At 41.0% G+C, this 16262-nt stretch overlaps 2 protein-coding genes across 7 annotated transcripts in view; one reads left to right on the forward strand and one right to left on the reverse strand.

The window, feature by feature from the left end:
• Positions 1 to 16262, reverse strand: part of CMSS1 (cms1 ribosomal small subunit homolog) — a 247515-nt gene that overhangs the window by 58799 nt on the left and 172454 nt on the right. The window contains exon 1 of one of the 5 annotated variants that reach the window (XM_064520995.1): positions 6798 to 6849. The exons of the other annotated variants lie outside the window; for them this stretch is intronic. Coding sequence (XP_064377065.1) covers positions 6798 to 6834 — 37 coding nt within the window. The 5' untranslated portion in view covers positions 6835 to 6849. Of the gene's footprint in view, positions 1 to 6797; positions 6850 to 16262 lie in introns of those variants that run through there. 5 annotated transcript variants of the gene reach the window in all.
• Positions 1 to 16262, forward strand: part of LOC112990573 (filamin A-interacting protein 1-like) — a 135508-nt gene that overhangs the window by 25480 nt on the left and 93766 nt on the right. The window lies entirely within an intron of this gene.

The following is a 16262-nucleotide window of genomic DNA, read 5'->3' on the forward strand; positions in this document are numbered from 1 at the left end:
ATGACCCAGGGCAAACAGACAGGAAGGTTAGCTATGTTTGTGCATATGGAAAATAATCTCCAGTTACTGGAGAATAATGTTAGCTTCTCCTCTAAATGGCTGCTCACCTGTATGGCGACACTACGCGGGACCTCATTAGTACGTCCTTCTCTTACCCCGCTCCCCTGAAATAGGATCTCCAACTCTGCAGCAGTGCAGTGACAGCAGAGCCACCCTGCAGCAACAACTGAATCCCACCTGGTGCTCTCTTCACCAGTGCTTAGCAGAGATGGAGAAGTCGATAGCTGCTCTGCAGACCTTGGGACTGGGAATATTCATTCTGAGGTCATGTGTACTCTCGGGGAATGAACAAGTCCCAGTCACCACCAGCAGCTCTACCCTAGCGCACTAATCACAATGTACAAATGACAGTCCACCAGTGTCACCACCTCTGAGCTCAGCTGGAGCCTTTTGAACATGGAAATGCGGAGCAATGTATTTTTCCACAGCTTGAACCCCTGGCGGAGGGGAAGAGAAAGCACACGTGCCACCTGCGGTGTGGACATGCCTCAGGCAAGGATGCCAGAGCCAGAGGAGAGAGGAGGGGAGCAAACCAGCGCAGCTTCACTTCCCGGCCAAGCAAGGAGGTTAGCTGGTCCAGGAGAAATGCTGTATCTTAGAAAAGGGCTGTGTAGTGCTGGCGTGGCAGTAAGAGAGCAGGTCAATAATTACAGCCTGAACCCCTTCAAATTTCCTTTTTAGCAGGTATGATAGACCCCCAAACACCTAATCCTCTTTAAAAAAAAGGGGGGGGGCAGGCATGTTTACACTCATTTTCTTGTGAGAATTGTCAATACCCAATAATGGCAACCATGAGAACTATCCCATTTCTCTGAGAGAAAACCTGTCACCAAATTCATTAGAAACTGAACTATAACCATAGCTATAGATGCACAGAGCTTAGCATGTATGCATTTCTACATCTACAATTAGCATAGAAACATACAACATAACACAGATACAGAAAAACATCCTTTTAGAAGAGACTGTAGGGCTGCAATTGCCTCAAGATGCAGCTTTTCTTGTTTAACAGGGACACCTGCACAGGAAGGCAAGCCTCCAAGTACTAGCAGAGCTCTCTTGAAACACAGGGAATAGTGACAGTGGAAACAAGCCCTGCCTGACTGGTCCACACTGAGGATAAGATGGATCTTAACAAGGTTATGGTAAGAAGGATGAGGAGTCCAGGGAGATGCACATGTGTGGGATGATCTATAGGGAACACAGTACCTGTTCCAAAAAGCCTACCCTCGTCTAGTGAGTCACTAGGGTGAAAAAAAACCAGCCTTGCCCTCTTCCTTCTGAGGAGGGAGCCACTGCAAGGCTCTAGTTGGCCTCACTGAGGATCCCCTCATTAGTCATCGTGGTTCATGATGAACTAGAGGTACTTTCTGCGAATGGCCAAACCACAGCGATGAAACAGCTTTCTTTAAGAGGGAGAGATGTGAAGCAAACTCCTGCCATAACAAAGATATAACCAGCTTGTGTCACTATCCTGAATTTCCATTTGTGAACGAAGACGCTCAGTTGACAACAGCCTGACCACCTGTGCGTCCAACAAAAAAAAGGCCTGCTGAGAAGGAAGCTTTGAGCCTTCTCTCGGCAATGTCCTCTGGCCCTGGGCTCAAAACTCTGCCTCTCCACCTGTAAGTGGACTGTGCTTTTCCCTTGGAGAAGCAAGAAGGTGGATACGCACCTCCTCTGTGAGGAACGGAGCTCTCAGGGCTTGTATGTGGCTACAACTCAGCCAGGAAAACACAAGGCAGGAAATTAGGCTGTCCCAGAGCGACAGAAATTAAATACTACAAAGATGCTAAAACCCTCAAAATTTACAAAAGAAGTGAATTGAATTAGAAAGGCTCCAATAACCTCAAGCAAAGAGCAACAAATGCCCAAAGCATTCTGCCTTGCCAAGACAAATGAGAGGAGCGGAGCCAGTGAGGGCAGGCGCCCTGGGGCAGGCTGCCTAGGTGTGGAAGGAGGAGGAAGAGGAGGGAGGTGCATGGGCTCTCCCTTTGCCGGCACTGCTGGCTCCCAGACCTCTCTAGCTCAAACGGCAGCATGCACACACACACCAAGGGAGAACATGCACACAGACAACCATACTGGAGAGCATACTTTTTCCCTAGCAGATGTAGTTTACAGCTGAAGCTGTTTGATTTTTACCAAATTTAAAAGACTAGCTAGCCTGTTAGGACAAATTCCTATGACACGGTCATCTTATATTGGCAAGGATCAAGTGTACCAGCAGGATTCTCCACAAATAGGTATATGAAGGGATGAAACTTCTGTAGCTTTTTTTTCTGGGGTCGCCCTTGACATTAATCCAACATATACTGTGTTTAAAATTGCAACAGTCCCACATACATGTGGATAATAATCTGGCAGATTTTCTATTCTATGGTTCATTCTTTCCCTCCTGACAATTAATAGTTTGGGGGATTTCTGCAACTTCAGTTCAGCTAGCGAGCACTGCTCGCAAGTTCTCAGCTCTGTTTTGCATTCCAGTAAAAGAATCTCCTGGAAAGCAGGCACACATTTTTAATTTAAAAGGAAATTCAAGACATCCTCGCCTTGATTCTCTAAATAATTCTCTGGATGTCTTGATATATGGGTGTATACATAAAATCATTAGGAAGCAATACCTTTATCCTAGAGCAGAAATTACACTTGGGGAGGCGGGGGTGCAGGGGAGAGGGGAAATGGGGAGAGCTACAAATCATGCAGTCATTAGGAATATGAGACAGCTGAAAGACAAACTGAAAACAGGTGGACTAAATTTTTCTATAGCCACCGACAAAGGAAACGTGCACAGTTACACAGAAGTGAAGCACCAAGGCAGCCATCACCTCTCAGTGCAACGGCACTGAGCAACTCAGTTGCATTATGTTATGTGTAGTTCAGAGGAGTAGGGCAGTCCCTTGATCTGAAGAATTTAATGCAAAACAAGGTTAACAAATAAATGTAACAAACAGTTGAAAGGACAGTCTAAAAAAACAACCAGAAAAAGGATGTTTGTTTCATACAGGACAAAGATGTATAGTCAAATGGTTTAATTGCTTAATTACGAGGCAAAGCCTTGTTTGCACATTTGCTTCATTCAAAGCACAAACGAGGCAAAGCATATTCAGGCACAATCTTGGCTATAACCAACTTCTATCTGTAACAAAGCTGCTTCATTCTGCTTTCGACTTGCCTTTGAACTCTAATTACTTATATGCCTTTGCAATAAAAAAGATGGCAGAGTTTGCAGACTGACTTGAGTCCATTTCCGCTAAACATGTAAACAGGAGCTCTATAGAGCTGGCTCCGAGTAAAACCTTCTGTTCGCTCCTCAGTGACAGCTGGAGAAAACCACGACTGCTGTTAGCCCTGAACAAACCAGACCTGGGGAGGAAAGGCCTACTGGCTAATTGCTTTTTTCTATCTCACATTCAAGGCTGACAAAGTGACACAGCTCATCACATGAAAGCCAACGCGCAGGTCTGAATCGTTCAACTGTATCCGAAGTTTGTGTTATGTTACGTTGACATAACTGCAGGAAAAGTAAACAAAAAAGCAATGTATTATGTTTCTAAGCAAGGAGCAGCCACAAAAAGGCAAAGAATGAGCCTGTTGGCAACATCCTGTACCGCCATGCCAGGAGCTTTGGGTCATGAACATGAGCAAGTGGGAACAGAGTTGGGTAAGCAAACATCTTGTTTATAGGCTCAGAGTAGGCGAGATTTCACAAACTTTGTCCTATTGTGACATTTCAACTGGTTTATCCAGTTAAATGACTGAGCTCTCCAGGATGAGCCAGCAACGCTGTAAGGGAACGCAGCTGACATCCTCTTCCCAAGGATGCTAAAGGGAGAGCAGGAATACCCACAGGGCAAGCAGCTCCCTGCGCTTAGGCCCGTAATTGTAGCACTCCGCATCTTCATGTAATCTATTTTAATATTGATTGGGTTCTTATTTTTTCCTGAACCTCTCGCCCTGAAACTGCCCACTTTCCCTGTCCTTTGGCTGAGCGAGCGTTCACACGTGTCCCTCACACCTCAATCCGATCAGCTCTGTTAGCCTTCCAGGGGTCTTTACTGGGCCTTGGACTTAGGCAGGAATTGAACCAATACAGCAGTTAGATCATCGATTACATTTTCTTACAGTGATTAAGAGTTTGTTTTGTTTTCTAAAATCAAATGAATAACAAGACTTACAGTCAAGTGAGCCATGGAAAAACATTTAATGTGCATTTTCAAAGCATAGCATTTCTGACACTCTGCCAGTAATGCAGGGGATAAAACAAGGCATACCTTACTAATTATTCTCATGTGTAACCACAGTGACATTATAATACAGGTTATTTAAAGCCCTGTGAGATTCACTTACAATTCTAGGTAAAGCACTTTTTTTAAAGCATTTCACTGGCCACTGTCTGAAGCTGCGTTCCAAAAAGTGAAGTGTAAATTTCACAGCCTCTAGCACTGGCAATTCATGTCCTGTAAAACAATTAGAAACTTTCACCTTGTACAGAATAGCTGGCATCCCATGCCCTTGCAGACAGTTTTTATATTTTGCCCCCTAAACTACAAAAACGTCACAAGAGCTGCTAAGCAGGTTGGAAGGAGGTTAACAAAACTAGCATTGGGGTTTTTTTATCTCCTTTTCCCCAAACTCCTTGGGGAGTCTAGCGATCAAAACTTAGCAAAGCGTACAAATATGTTGCATAAGAGGATGGTTAGATCTGTTGGTTTCATATTAAAAAGACTATAAAACAAATTCCTATTATGGATATTTCTTGATGCTTGGTGGTATGTCATGCATTCCCACTATGGATAGTCATTTTCATTCTCTTGCTATAAGATCTCTGACTAAAGAACATTACTGCAATACTTCCACGAAATTACTGTAATTTCGGAATTTTTCTTTTGGAAAAAATGTAACAGAGTAATTAACGTGTCTATCAATTCTGCTGCTCTTAATTAATGCCAAAACACTTGGAAGGGCTGAATTATTAACCTCTTGCTTGCCCTGGCTATCACACTTACAGACTGTCTGACCAGATTCTAAATTTCCTGCAATATCAGAGGCCAGAATCTGCCTTCCATGCTGTCCACAAAGATCTGCTCAAATAGCCAGCACAGATGTACAAGAACATCTGAGATACAGATTTATCTTGCTAAAGGCATCTTTAATAATATTTCTCTGCTGTTCCACACAAAGGGAAAGCAGACAAACCTGAAACATTTTTGTAATTACTCGAGTGACTGCTGGGCGAAGCTCAGTAAGCTGGTTTTGATCTACAAAGTTCTTCATATTTCATGTCCTAACTACGTAAGAACTGCCTCTTCTTTCCTTTTCCGATGTGATAGCCTAAGACTTGGAATCAGCAGAGACAGTCTACCCAAAGCCTTCCTTATTGAATATGAATACTAAATCTCTTTGGAGTACTTTTATTTAAAATAACCCACCACTGTGGACTACTGCCAGCGGCCAGCAAACTACTTTCAAACTACTCCGGTGTGACTGAGAGAAGAAGCCAGCCCGACAGACATAAACATCATAAGCAAAATCTTAGTCACACAAAAGTAAACATCAAACTTCCTATTGATTTGGTAGAGACCAGAGTTTAGTTTCTAGTTACAGAAATATAGCCATTAAAGAACAAAAAAGGAATCTGATATTCAACTTAATATACACAGTAATATAAAGTATTTATTTTGCTACATTTTTACAAGTGTTTAATGTTGAAAACGCCCTTCCAAAATTAAAATTTCACATCCTTTAGGATTTCTTACAAAGTAGTCCACCTTCCCACTCTCATGGGACTCTACAAACAACATGTTTTAACATCATAAAACAATACAACGCATAAGACTTCCACGTTCTCTCTCCAAGAACGATAAAGTCACAAATTCTGTTGACAGCTTAGCAGTTTCTCACCTGAACAGATAAGTCAGTCCTTCTCAAAAAACAAACCTAAAGCAGCACTTCCGACCTACACATACAATTTGAATATTATTTCTTAACTCTTCAGAACAAGTACCAATACTGAGCAATCTTTATTTAAAAACAAGACAAAAAAACCCCAAAGACCCAAGAACTACATTTTCTTTTACACACGTTTACATGGAAAAAAAGAGGGAAAAAGTATTCTCAAAAAAAAAAAAAAAGCTACAGCTGAAGTAAAGAAATTAAGTGCTTACACATCTGCTGGAGTTACACGTATCTCAGTCACTGAACTATACAGTCTCCAGCTTATCTGACGTGTCTCCATGAATGTGTCTCTGCTCCCAGTAAGAACTGTTAGAGATGTTTTAAAAGCCTCTGAGGACAGTTTAAATGAATCAAAAACATAAAACTGTAACCAAAAAAAAAGCCTGAAATACAGTCCCTGATACACACAGAAGATCTGTGCTTAATCTCATGAAAGACTGATTTTTAAGCACATACAGTAATTTATTGGCTATGAAAATGTTAATAAATTTCATAGCTGACATTACCCAAGGACCTCTTCGCTACTAAAGAGATATTATACCAAATGTTCTACTTTAAAAAACAACTCATTGTGCTTTCCACTGAGGACGAAGCGGAAGAAAACACCCATTTTCAGGACTGATGGGGAACATACTCCACTTGTGCATGTGTGGGACAGGCTTCTGTGTAACGGCGGAAGCTGGTGCCCCAAAGAACACAGCAGAAGCACTGCCCACGGGAGGATATTGTAACATATCTGCATTCAACAAGGACAGAGGTTATAAAACAGAATTACTCACTGCTTGGAGGGGTTCCTGTTTTCCTTCCCAAGCCCATAGAGGTTTCCCTCAGCACAGCTGAGTACCTCCTCCTACCTCTCACTGTTCAGGTATAGGGAAACAGAAGTAGTCATATCCACACACAAACCATGACCTTCCCGCTAATAGAAAGAAGATATAACCAGCAAGAATTTTGTCCTGGCCGTAAGGAAGAATAGAAAAGGAGCAGGCTAGTCAAAGGAGATTATGGAAAAGCTGTCTACAGGGAAGGGGCAGATTACGTCAGAGAGAGGAAAGACTGCCTCTGCCAGTAGCTTCTTTCTGCTCACTGTACGAGCCTCACTCCACGAGTTTCGTTCCACTGATTTACCAGGTCAAATGCTAAATAGAATGGGATTGAATGAAGGCATGTGTTGCAAGTTTTTCTTTTTCTTTTAAATGACCAGGAAAACTGCATCCTGAAGGATAGGAAAGGAACCTCATGGGGGGAACCAGGATGAGATTTCTGAACATAGTACGTTTTTCAAGCTTCCAGACTGAAATCACCATACAGCAGCCCAGAGTGAAGAGTATGCCCAGCCACCTATTCAGGCTACTGTGCCCTATGGGCAGGGGGGATAAGTCTTCTTTCCCTTGCCAGGTCAGCAGCCTCAGCCCCTCTGGAAAGAGTTAATGGAGCCCAGGAAAGTAGCTGGTAACCAAACCCCCCAGAAGAACTGATCTGCTTTCTACATGACCTAGCTCAGTTGTGCAAAGCCCAAGCATATCTTTTTTTCTTTGAAGCCTCGACCAACGTAAAATTGGAAATAAAAAATCACTGCTGAGCTTACTATCAACCTCAGGAAAACTGTATGTGACATGCTTTCCTATAGTTGCTGTACACAGGTTTTATACTGGGCCATCCTTCATCCTCAAGTGCTACTGATCTAAATTATGGTAAGCAGTGCTCTTCTTTCTAGGCTGCTTACTACAGGCACGGCTCAGAGCAGGCTGCAGGATATTCAAGGTAGGCTTGTATGCCCTCTGCTAGCCCAGCTGGCTTTGCGATTTTTTGATTTGACAAAGGTAAAGAGGGAAGGTTGAAGGTGCACCAAGTGGAAGGGAAGAAGCCAGAGGCTCACAAATTACCAGCTGAAAAAGTGGTTCACAGGAGAGGCTGTAGCTCTTTCAGCACCTAGTGAAAATGCAATGTGAGATACGAGATACATGTTCACCGTGTTGCTGTGCCTAACTGTGAAACATGCTCAGTCCATACATTAGGTGAAGGCTTTTACAAACTGCAAGATGAAGGATTTGAAAACTGTCAAATTTGATGAGCATTTTTCCTCATCACCTCCACAATCCTGTCTTCAAGGGAACGAACACAGAAGCATAGCATGTCCCCAACATCCAAATCTGACCCATAGCAATTAATACCTCTCATGTTACACCAGTCAGGCAAGCTCTTTTCACCAAAATACTGCAGAGTTGGTGGGAATAAGGAACAAAGGGTCAACAAACCATACAAATTTGAAACCAAAAGGAAAATGTAGCAATATCAAGTAAAATGCTGCCAGGTCTGCAAAGTTTCTTTTTGGATTACAGCCATACTTAAAGTAGTTTTTTTAATTTTTCAAGGGCTAAACATTCTTCTTTAAAGAAAATCTTACCTCACTGCTTTCCATGTAGCACTCTAGAAATAAGTGATTAGTTCTGACTTTGACTAAATTATAAAATGCACTTGAACTGTAAATATTGTTTCCAGCCACCAACTGGTGGCCAGTCACTGAACAAGTAACTTTCTTTGTATTCAAAGACTCAAAGCTCAAATATGAAGCTAAATAATTTCCTGCATGTGGCTGTACTTGCCTCAAAGGGCCTCATGTACACCTTCAAAATATAAACAATAAATAATCCTGTAATTCTAGTTCCAGAATGTATGAATATGATTCTATTACAAGTTTTGAATTACTTTATTTGCTTTTTAAAAAGGCCAACATTTAATTTGATGTTCCTTTCTATGATTTTCCCAGCAGAAAATAAATTGATTACTGGCCCTGAAAACTGAGTTCTTTTACTTCAGAATTAAGCTGTCTCTTTTTTGTGGAGAGAGAACTAATATCAAATATGCACTTTAAAAAATATCACAGAAATAATAAACCCACAAAGTGGGTTTATAATTTCCCAGTTTTAACACTGAAGCCAGAAGAGTTCAGCCAGAAGAAGAAGAAATGAAAGAGTATAGCTCTTGGTCCAATCACATGTATCATGTAGTTTAATTTTGATACTAGCCTGTGTTCATGAAAGCCCAGAGCTGTCTTCTTTTTAAATCAACACTTAATTATGCAGGCAAATTGGAGAAGATAATCAGACAAAGCTAACACGACAAATCAAATAAAGCATGTGTAAAATTAGGCTAAAGGACACACACGGCATATTAGCCTTCAGAAAAAAAAATGTGACTAGACTTCTGCAAGAAGCAGAGGCAGGGGTAAGGAGCAGCAGGTACTGCTTGAGGTAGTTAGAGCAGCCCATGCTCTGTCATCATACGTGTTGCAATACTTTGATGTAGTGAATGGTGTTGGGAGAAAACACGGTCCTCTTACTCCAGAACCCAGGTAGACATCAAGGATAAGTGAGAGCTGACTATAACGTAGCAAGGAATTAACCCCTTACATATGCTATTTTACAGCTCCGTCCTGAGATCTCTCTCAATTGGAAAGAAAACTGTGTTCCAAATTCAGTCTCCATCGCTAGAATGAAAACAAATGCTACAAAGGGTACCACGGGATGGAGGCCTTCACATAGCCACTGAATCAAATGATGGGATCTCACATGTTGCTTCATTTACCATATTTAATAATTTTAATATGCCTGTAAAGACAACCTCAAACTGACATTTTTCCAGAAACCACAGCTCAAAGATTTCAGGCAATCCATCATCAAAACCATTCAAAAGTAGCAGCCAAATTTAACATCAGCACCTGACGGGTATTACTAAACAGGCAGACCTGCGACTCAAGTGTTCTCACATAGGAGCTTACACAAAGCTCTCAAAAAATACGTATTGTTATAAAACATACTTAACCACCTCATCTGACCTCAGCAAGCACACATGGGTGATTTCATCTAGTACGGCATTAGCATCACTGCTCAAGAGTCAGTATTTTATAAAGAACACATCTCTCTCCTAAGTAAGGATGAAAGCCCTCCCTCCTTCGTAGCATTCTTCAGGATGTTCTGTTCTGCCAAAGACATAAAACTTAACTCTTGGCCACTTATGCTCATTAAAGATAGGAACTTGTCCATCCTCCCTCCCTCCTGGCCTGGCCAAATTCCAACCTTAATTATTTCATTCCGCCTCTCTAGTCTTCCCCTGTGGTGACAACTGAGCAAGTGGCTACATTTTCTTCACACAGCTCTTTCTTCTGTCTTTTTTTTAATTGAACTGTCAACAAATTTTTCAAATGGAAGAAGAGTCAAGATAGAGACTTAGTGATTTGGAAGTCTCTCCTTTTAGTAAGGTAAGGTAAGGGGAAGGAGGAAGAAGAGGGGCAAAGAAGCTGATTTTTCTTTTAACTTTTTTTAAATGAGCGGTTTATGAGTTATCCAATCTAGCAAGATTTTAAAATCCAAAGGAAAGTAACCACGATGAACAGATGCATTTACAACAGCAGTGGTGAATGAAAACTAGCCACCAGGCAAATTCTAACAAGCCAAATTGGCTAAGGATCAAGGAAAGGGGTGGTTGCATGCCGCTGCAAAATAAGCAGCTGAATTCTTTTTAACAGTCTTCGGAAATCATGGCCAGATTTAACTTGCATTTTCTGCAATGTGTTCTTACAACCACGTCCATCAAGAGATGGATGTTATATTCTAATGTTACTAATCCTGCTACTAATGTATTATAGAAACTGATTACAGCTTTGTATGGAACAGCCAAAATGTGAAGGCACTGAAGGAATGAAAAGGATGTCGGGGCTTAAAGGAAACAGGATGTTGTTGCTCAATTGTCAATGCTCAAGAAAGTCAGTTTGATCATACCACTTTTTTCACTGCATTAGCATCAGTATTACTAGCTCAAGCTCCAGCCATCACTGGGCACTGTACAAAACCTAAAAATATATATGGTTACCAATCTCAAAGATCTTTCAACTTGTATGTTTATGAGTTACATGATTTCAGGTGGATCTTCCCTATGTGACAGTGCCCAGGCAATCAAATACCCTCCTAGCTTTTTTTTGTCCTTTTCAATTTATTTATTTTTATAATTTGCAAACATCTGCTTTCCCCAACGAGCATTTGGTATAATTTAGAGGAAGAATGAAAGGCATTTATATTAGAAACACAAACAGAGGCACTGGGATCAGATCAAACAACCCTCACAGAAAACATGAAAATGAATTCCAGCTAAATGTGAGGGTGAATTTTTCAAATTCCCATGCTCTTCTTTTTAGAAGGGGAGGAATTAAGCGTTTGTCTGTGGTCACCAACTTTTAGATTATTAACAGTTAAAGAATTCCAAAATTCTAATTTAACGTTCACCACCCTGACTGTGCGTATCTTTAGTGTAGCCTTACCAATATGGTCAATGGGCTGGATTTGATAAGCCAGATACTTCCAGCTGCTTGGGCACATCACCTTCGGAGAAGATGATGAATAGCTGTCGGTGCAGCAACATCTCTGGTCTGCGTTACACAGATTTCACATGACTTGGGCAATGCAGACTGGCTTGCTAACTTCACTCCTGTGAAATGTTATTTTTACTTTCGAACATTGTAAGCACCAGCCCAATGCAGTTATGGGGAATTCTAAAATTTTCCAACCAATTCTTTCTAAGTGTGGGGAAAAATACTTCTGTTTATGTAATCTTTCTTTCGCCAAACATGAACTTGGGAATTCAGCTGAGCTGACATTAGTATTTCTTTAAAGGGTCAACACATATTCCAGTATGATGCTCTTCTGACTTCCGCCGTTTACTACAGATTCTGTGAAAAGTTACACCACAGTCCTAAATGCCATCAGAACTATTGCATTAGGATCAAGCAAGGTATTTTGTTTAAGGTACAATTTAGAAGACCAGATGTGGCAATATAAGCATGCTAAGAGTCCTGCATAAGCAAACAAGCCGCAGCAGCATTATAGCATACCTCTTAAAAAGGTGAAAGTTGAAAAGTTCTCAGTTCTCTATCTCACTTAATATAGTTATATATCGCTCAAAAAGCACAACAAAAGACGTACAAGCCAGCAAAAAAAAACAGAGGCAAATAAGGATTCCTCTTTTAACAAAAACAATACACTTGTTATTTTAAAGCCCATTTCATAATTTTTCAGGAAATGACAATGATGCTGATAAATTTCTAAATAATAAGCATTAAATAAACACAGAAAACCAACTCAAGGAAAGGCTGTTATGAAAGTCTTTTACAGCAACAATAAACTGAAAATCCTGAAAGACTTGAGAGGGACTAGGACCACATGTTCTTAACAAATACAAGAACTGACATATAAACTGCATGAAAATTAAGAACAAAACCACAGCAATAGTGTTCAGATCACATTTGCAATGAGAAGTGGCCCGTGCAAGGAAAGAACCTCAACCCACCTGCCTCAGCTGTAACTCAACAATTTTAAGTCAATTCTTACTCTCACTCAAGCCAACTATCTGTTAACTTGAATGATGTTGGATCATACTAACAGTCAGAAAACTAGGACCTCAGGTGTAAAAACTCAATAGTGGTAAATATATTTAGGAGAAAACAGTCTCTTCTGTTAATCTTACGACACCATAAAAAAACAACCCATGAGAACATGCTAATGTGAACAGGTGCAACAGAAAACACTGTCTCTGTCTTCTTTAAATAGCGCCTCTTGGCAGAGCATAAAGGGGCTACTGCAGAGCACTCAGTCTGTGAGATTACTACTCAGGGATGACTTCAGGTCAGCAAGATTAAAGAAACAGCTGAGAGCAATACTTCCACTTTTAACTATTTTTCATTCACAAACCCCTCAACACCTTCCAGGGGAGGAGCATGCTCCTTTTGAGCAAATTTAAACACTTTAAACAGAAAGGTAGCTTTTTTTTGAGCCTGCCCCTGCCCTTTTTTTAAAGTTAAATTTTAGCAACGCTGTGGAAAGGACAACAGACTGCTGTCGCACCCAGTGCAACCTTTGGGTCTTGCAGTGCTCTAACAGAAAGGGAACATTGTGTTTCCGCTGCTCTCAAACAAGAGCATTCTGCCACGGCATACAACGCATCTGCGTTTTTGTTATATCTGCTGCTAATGACCTTTTTGGTTTTTTTAGTAACTGCAAGCTTCTTCCCTTTTCACCGTTTTCTCCAAAGCTGATTGATATTTCTACTGTTCCCAGTGACTTTAATGACAATGAAACCCAACCAGCAATTCCTCTTAGGGATGCTACCTTAAAAAACAGAAAAGCAAAACAAAACCCAAAAAGTTTTGAAGGCTAAAGAGGCTTGCTTTACTTGTTCTGGCAACATAAAAATCCTGCTTTAAACAAAATGTTATAAAATTGCTGCTTCCTTCAAGACTGTGTTACCACCTGAACCCTGCATGTAGCAGTGAACAAAATGCCAGCCTTCAGGAATTGCCCTGAGAAACCCCATTGCAAGGTATAGTTTCTTCTGTGGTGATCAGGCTAACACCAGACAGGCAAAGTGCATGATTTGCACTGAAGCTAGCCATAGGGGTCAGTGAAGGAGCCAGAAGCCGCAGCAGGGCAAGGGAAAGGGGCTCAGTACAGGTGTTAATATGTCCTGGTCCACTCTACCATTGACTCATTTTTAGAAACTTTGACACATTTCAAATTGTGTAATTTCCTTGGAAAGCCTTTCAGACTTCCCCAAAGTTATTTTTGTCATGGCAAAAAGTAAAAGCTGAAGTACTGAGATACTGGTATTTTAATCAGCACGACAAAAATCTCATTATAGAAAAAAAAGAAGAGATGGTTGGTTTGGCTATGGTTGCTGCTGCTGTTGTTTTGCTCTGCTTTGTTTTAATGGTACATTTTTTAACAGTGACAGAGCTCAGGAACAAGCTATTAGCTATAACTTGTATAGTTAAGCTATGTTAGATACTCCATCATCTTTAAACCAACATTTGTCACCTCCTTAGAAGATAAGTTGTAGCTCAGCCAAGTTTTTTGAGTGGTATAAAAAACCCACTAGATTAGGCTCTATGATTTATGCTTATATAAGATTGCAATCATTACATAATGCCCCTAAGCACAGGTACCTATTATTATATAAAATATCCTAAATATGAAGGCTCTGGGAGCCACTGATTCCAATGGATGCAAACGTGGGTACTTAAAACAGATTAATGTATGACAAACATATAATCAAGTGCAGAAGCATTGACAGGGATGACTTCAGCGAGGTATGGAAAAATCCTGCAAGCACTGTCATGCTACAAATGCAGTGCTGACAATAAAAACTCTCATCTTCTAAGAGCACAAACACATCTACAGAACATATCTGTCTTACCAGTGCCATGGCAACTGAAGAGAAAACACACACACTGACCTGAAATAGTGGCAACATCGTCCAATTAAGAGCATTGTTTACAAAGGGAATAAGCAAGAGCCGGCTGACCACGTATCCAGAAAGCTGGGAATGTTTTCTGTTTCCAGAGAGTGCTTTAAAGCCTTTACTGTTTTCACAAAAAGTGGTGGGTTTGTCCCTAGTCTTTGTCCCTGAGTGCATGAAGCAACAAGCTGAACAGATGCACACTTCAGGGACTTCTAAGCCAACTTCAGGGACCTCTCCTAAGCCAGTCTGTCACGTTTGCAACCCCCCAGGAGCCCTCTGATAATGCCTAATGCACGATCCCCTAACGAGACCCCCATCCCCCAGGCTGATCCAACCCTCGCACAAGCACCCCATGCCTCTCCCTCAGGGTAGGGACGATGGCCTGCTCTCACAAATCAGCCAGCAAATTCAAAATGAAAGAGCTGAACCTGCCTGCTCCGGGATAAACTAGCTTTTCGCTGCGGCCTTTGCACTGAGCAGCCACCGTGCTACCACAGCTCACCGCTCTAGCTCCACTAAGTGCAACGGATTCCAGAGAAGTCATATGAAAAGCGACGCGCAAATGAGTGCAGCGATAAGAAGGCGTTTATAAGGTTTGTTCTAGACTGGTTCCCAAAGAAACAAGGATTGTATATCCTTGTTTATACTTGCATATAACAAGCTGTTACACAGCTGCCTGTTCAGCAGCCCCTGTCCCCCCAGTGACTGTTGGCCAGTTTCAACAGGAAGAGAGAAGTCTTGAAGACACCAAGTTCCTAAAAATCTGGTGAGAAATCAGGATGGACAAAAAAAGGAGATAAGAATCAGAGCATCTATGGAGGAAAAAAGATGCTAAACTGTCATTACACATTTTATTTGGTGATACAGCACAGACGTCGTTTCTAACTAGACACAGCACATGCTGTCTCTTGCCTGGTTGAGGTTTCAACTGGGAGCATGGTATAAGCTGAGGTTATTGCAGATTTGGAGATATCCAAGTAGAGATATCCAAGTAGAGAAGGATGCAAAGCTGTAGGAAGCTAGTCTTTATTACCTCTTCAGTTGAGAAGCAACTTGGTTTTCTTTGATTACCCATAGTATATTTTGCTATTAGCAAAAAATAGTAACGTACGTACGTTCACAAGGTCTCCATGTCTTAGCAAAAACTGAAACAAAAAGATCTGCCTAGAATTAAGTATTATTCATTATCTCCTACAATAAAAATGACTGTAACAGAAGTAATCTTACTAGCATACTGCATCAGACATTTAAACATGGTAAAAAATAAAAGATAACTAGAGTTTTTTCCCCTTTTCAAAGTAACTCTTACAACTGTAAATTTTTAAAAGTTTACGCATGCATATGCCCTTCACATTTTGACCACAGACGCAGAAAGACAACAGCCTAATTTGCAAATGGTTCAGAAGTTTGTGAAAATGTAGAAACTACTCTGCAGCTTAGTGACCTCCTGCAACCAACCCAAAGCAATTGCTGTGCACAAATCCATTCCCACTAATGCAAGCCTGCAAGCCACAGCATGGGGGGAAAAAAAGCAAAACAACAGTTTTTTGCATTTAATAATCAGTAATAGTTGAGGCCACTATTCTCTTCCCTGATCAGTAACTTTCAAAATGCTGTCATTTAGATGTCAGGAATATCTTATATGTCACGACAACCTGATCTGCAGTTCTCCAGTCTGCAAGTCCTAATGACTGCTGCTGTTTGAAGGATCCAGAACATTGCTTGCATATGCTTTATAAAAAAGGCACTTGCTGGTAGGAGCAAAGCTTTTAAAGTCTGGGGGAAATAGCCTCGGGAACTTCCCCTTTTGAGAGCTTGAAGTTTCATGAGTGAACCTAAAGGACTGCTGGACTTCTAAAGTGACAACACACTAGGAAAAAATTTCCTATGTGTTTAACAAATTTGAAGTCAGCCACATTTCACAACTGACATCAGAGTTTTTAATATCTGCTCTA

Source organism: Dromaius novaehollandiae, chromosome 1 (assembly GCF_036370855.1).
Source record: "Dromaius novaehollandiae isolate bDroNov1 chromosome 1, bDroNov1.hap1, whole genome shotgun sequence".
Classification (NCBI taxonomy): Eukaryota; Metazoa; Chordata; class Aves; order Casuariiformes; family Dromaiidae; genus Dromaius; species Dromaius novaehollandiae.